General features: G+C 39.9%; 1 protein-coding gene across 1 annotated transcript in view; it reads right to left on the bottom strand.

Moving 5' to 3' along the window:
* Positions 1-835, bottom strand: part of LOC102564684 (orofacial cleft 1 candidate gene 1 protein homolog) — a 59,911-nt gene extending 59,076 nt beyond the window's left edge. Inside the window, exons 1-2 of the mRNA XM_059723532.1 lie at positions 779-835; positions 100-162 (exon numbers count right to left, since the gene is read on the bottom strand). Of these exons, the coding sequence (XP_059579515.1) occupies positions 100-162; positions 779-835 (120 nt within the window). The remainder of the gene's footprint in view (positions 1-99; positions 163-778) is intronic.
* Positions 836-4,404: the final 3,569 nt, after the last annotated feature.

Genomic DNA, 4,404 nt, shown 5'->3' with positions numbered 1-4,404 from the left:
TCTACTAACTTCCCTCCTACGACCCTACAAAATAATAGTAGAATATCAAAATGTTAGGAATAACTACTTTTTTTTAATGTAAACATTATTTTTACTTACCTCCCTGTCCATGTCAATCTGCTCTTTTTCAGAGATATAACAGGGTAAAGAAAACACTTCTACCTATAATCAAAGAGGGAAAAGCATCCAACATTATATGGGATTTCAACCTGCACACACAGTTACAGCTAATCCCCATATAAAGTAAGCACACATGTTTAGAGAGCACACTACTGGGACAGACCTTTTGTTCTTGCAGTCCTCATGAAGCCCAGCTGAAGAGGAGAGAGAAAACAGTTTAGTGTCTTCACGTCAATCTCATAGGAAAAAAAGAGAGAGATCAACAAGGTATAAGCCCATTTTAAGTCAAGGCAAAATATGGCACAAGATGTAAGGAGAGAGACGGATGTGTTTGTGGGCAGAAGGCGTTAACTTGTAACCCTAGAGAAATCAGTCATTCCAGGTCACCCTACGGTAATCGCAAAGGATGCATGGAGTTTGTACTGGCATTACTATACTTAATCTGAAGACAATTAAGTACTTTGTGTCTCTAAGCATTCCGATTCCTTGTATCCCATGGATTTTAGCATCATTTAAACATGCAAATGATAGATATACCAATAAAAATGTCTGAAATATCTTATTAATAACTTGCTTTGCCATGGGAAAAAAAAAACTACCTATGTAATATAGCTTTAGGGTTTGACCCTTTGTTTGTTAAAATCAATGGCAAAACTACCATGATCAGTCTCAAAGTGAACAGCAATTGTTTTTCCATTTTCAGTTTTTTCTTCATATTCATGTAAAAATATGCATTCAGATTATGTGGCAGAGACTGAAAACAAAAACAAAATCCTTCAAAAATTGAATACAACCTTTAAGATTCCATCTAACATTTATTTGCTCTTCTAGACCAGAAGTGTTTGCTGTTTTCTGGTGGCCCTGATACCAGATAGCATCTTATTCAGGGCAGCATATACATACATACTTTAAGCATTTGTTTAAGTTCCATTGAAATCAATTGAACTTCAATGCATGCTTAAAATTATGCATGTTATCATCAACAGGGATTTAGACACAAACTAAAAATTGCACCTGAACAGGGCCCTGTCATTGCAGTTGGTAATAAATATAAGGAAGGCAGAACTGGGTCCATTGTAAGCATGCATTCTGACTTTTCAGTGGATTAGTAGTAGGAAATGTATCAGTTATTTACATGTGCTCAGGAATTTTAATCCTAAACACTTTTATTTGCATATCCTGAGGGATGCATGTTTTACTTTTTTTATGATTTAAAAAGGAGAAACTACAGCATTTTTGTTTGTTTTAAATAAAAATGTTTCTGTATGAAAACTTTAACACAAAGGTTCCTTAAGTACAGATTAAACTAAATAAACATGAAATGCTCAAACAGGAATGCACCAGTTTAGATAAGGGTGGAGTACCTAACTATCTATGGCACACAGTGGCAGAATGGTTCCAAGCCACTTGATATGGTTTCAGAGGTTAGAGTTTGAACTCTGGTTTGCACTCACATGAAAGGCCTCTCCATACACCCAACCGAGCTGTAAATGGATATCTGATCACTTGGGCCTGGTGGCCCAAACAAAGATGGCCATATATGGTGCTGGTCACATCACTCCCTTATATGCCATTGGCTACAGAAACCAGTGCACCTTATCCATGCCAGCCTGATGAGCCACTAAACTTGGAAAGAGCTTAGACTTTGACCTCGCTAAATGACTGATCCCACCTAGTCAGCCTGCTGATTCCTCGCCCAGCTGCTGCATGGTCCCCCCCAATAGCTCCTCAGGCATCACCTCACCCACTGGTTACTTCCAGCCTGCTGAGGTGTCCTGTATAGATGAGACATCCTAACCCTCATCTACACCAGACAGTTTCCACCCCAGTGCCCAAATAGAGTGTTTTCTACCACCTTCTGGCTGCAGTCCTATACCTCTTCTCTTAATCAGTAAATAAGCTCTCCCTGCAATTTGACCAATGCCTGATGAAGTGAATGGGAGTCTTTCTGTTGCTGTCAAGGAACAATAAATGGAGGTTGAATTTTCATTTTCTGTATGCAGCAAGGAATAAATGAAGGAGTCTTCATTTTTTTTGTTTAGGCACAGGATCAAACTCTTGCCTCTGCTCAGTCACTAGCAGCGCTGAGAATCTGCTGACTTTTGTCACCTTTACAGGATATCAGTGCTTCTAGCTGCTAAAGGTCATTTTTTAGTTCTGTGGTGATTCAAGGAAATTCTTATGTTCCTTCTGCTGCTGTCATCCTGGAAGCCCCTACATCATCTCCTGGTTTTATCTTTGAGTTTGTACTGAAATTCCTTACTGCCGTTGCTCCCCATAATGCATAAAAGGCAGGCATGCAGAGATCACACAATATATCTAAGATAACATATCAAGCCCTCATCAGACACAAAAAATAACCCAGAAACCATGAATCTCAGAGCCATTATCAGTGTACTATGCAAAGACAGTAGCCGATTCATTTTATCAATTGATTCCCTTTTGCTTTCCTTCCATAGGGCTCAATAATCCACTTATGACCTAATTCTTCTCTTTTTGAATTCATGGATAAGCACCCATTGAGTACAGTGCCAGAGCATCAGCATCCATAGTGCCCTATCTGCATCACTTTCACCTTGCAATCCTTCATTTCCTATTTAAAATATGTCTTTGTGTATGCTGCATGCAATGAAGCAGTTAGAGGAGACCAAATGAACAAGAATTCAGCCCATAGAGAAGAAAGCCCCCCTTATAAGTAGAATCTTAAAAAGCTGCCATTAAAAATGTGGTTGTCTTAAAAATAAGGAGGGATAAATAGTGCAACCTTGAATGAGTTACTCATTGACATGGGGGCTGACCAAAATGCCGAGTTTGGATCTTGCACATCTTCTCAAAACTGACACGGAAATTTTACAAATCAGTGGAGAATCCGGATCCACACCTTCATTTATGCAAAGTCTAACAGTGTTCATCTTACAGCTTTGGTATAGGTCCGCTACTACTCTTTTGGAAATAATCTTGGTTGCTTCTCCAAATAAGCAGCAAAGTTGGATGCATCACAAGAATGGGCTCAGCCCCCTGCACCAGGCTGAAAGGGGACATTATCACGAGTGGCCTAATGAAAAGGTAGTAGGTTCAGCTAGTGCTCCTCTTCATTTTGCTCCACAAACATGACAGAGCCAGCTCATGCTCAATCAAGCAGCTCAGTACATATGACCTAGGATTAAATAGTTTGTGAGATTTCCCTGTATTATCTTAAATTTGTATTAATGCAGGTAGCCCGGGCAGGTACTCTGGGCGGCTGCAGCAGTAGGGATGAGCATGTACAGACAGAAACAAGCAGCCAGAGCCTGTAGGCAGCCAGGAACTCAGCCTGGCCCAATCGTGTGCAAAGCATTTATACCAAAGTGCTCATAAAAATCAGTATCTTGCCTTCTTAGTTAACAAGCAGAGCTGGCTAGAGAACAACAGTCTTGCTTCACAATAACTCTCAAGATTTTGAAATTTACTTTTGTTCCACATCAGAATGAAAACCAAACCATTAGAACACTTGGGTTGCATCTAAACATCTGGTTTGGGATCAAAAGTCCAAAGGGGCTCACTATTGGATCAATAGTCCAAAAGTCTATCTGGGCCTCACCCTCTTTCTCCAGAAGTGGTCACTTCCAAAGAAATCTGGAACCAAAGGTTTCCTCAGAAACCTTACTAAAATTGGCACATTCTGACAGAACAGCAGTGTTTGGTGAAAAAAAAGAAGATTGAAAACTCAAGTTATGAGGAAGCCATGTTATGTTAATGGGGAGAAATGACTGAATTCTTCATTCCTTCACTTCTCTTCATTAGAAGTCTTGGCTTTTTCACATATTAAGAGGTGGGGAAATGGTGGAAGCTCTACACTACAATACTGGCAGAAAGCAGGAAGGGAATGATAATTCAGCCTACTTATGACTCCTTTTGGATCTCTCTAATCCCAGGTAATGTGTATCAGGGTGGAGGAGTGGGGTGGAGGGGAATCCAGTCACTTAAGTTCAGCAAAAATGACCACTGAAGCAACAGTGGGAGCCTCTTCTCCTCTAATTCCTGGCTTATTCTGCTATCATATTGAGATCATATTCTCAAGACTCATTTCAGATCTCATTTTATTTTTTACTGCATCTCTTAAGTAAGAGTTTCACTTCAACCACACTTGTCTGAGATTACTCACGCGCTTCAAGCTTACCATATGCTTAAGAGCTTGACTGGTCTAGAGGCAAAGCGTCTAGCTCTTTTCTATGGAGAGGCCCTTCAATGTGCAAAGATGTATTATAAATAGAAGTTAGTATTGGCTTGCTTCAGACCATGAGT

This window comes from Alligator mississippiensis, chromosome 3, assembly GCF_030867095.1.
Source record: "Alligator mississippiensis isolate rAllMis1 chromosome 3, rAllMis1, whole genome shotgun sequence".
NCBI classification, from domain to species: Eukaryota; Metazoa; Chordata; order Crocodylia; family Alligatoridae; genus Alligator; species Alligator mississippiensis.
Note: the sequence above shows the minus strand (reverse complement) of the source record. Positions and strands in the feature narration are given on the sequence as shown.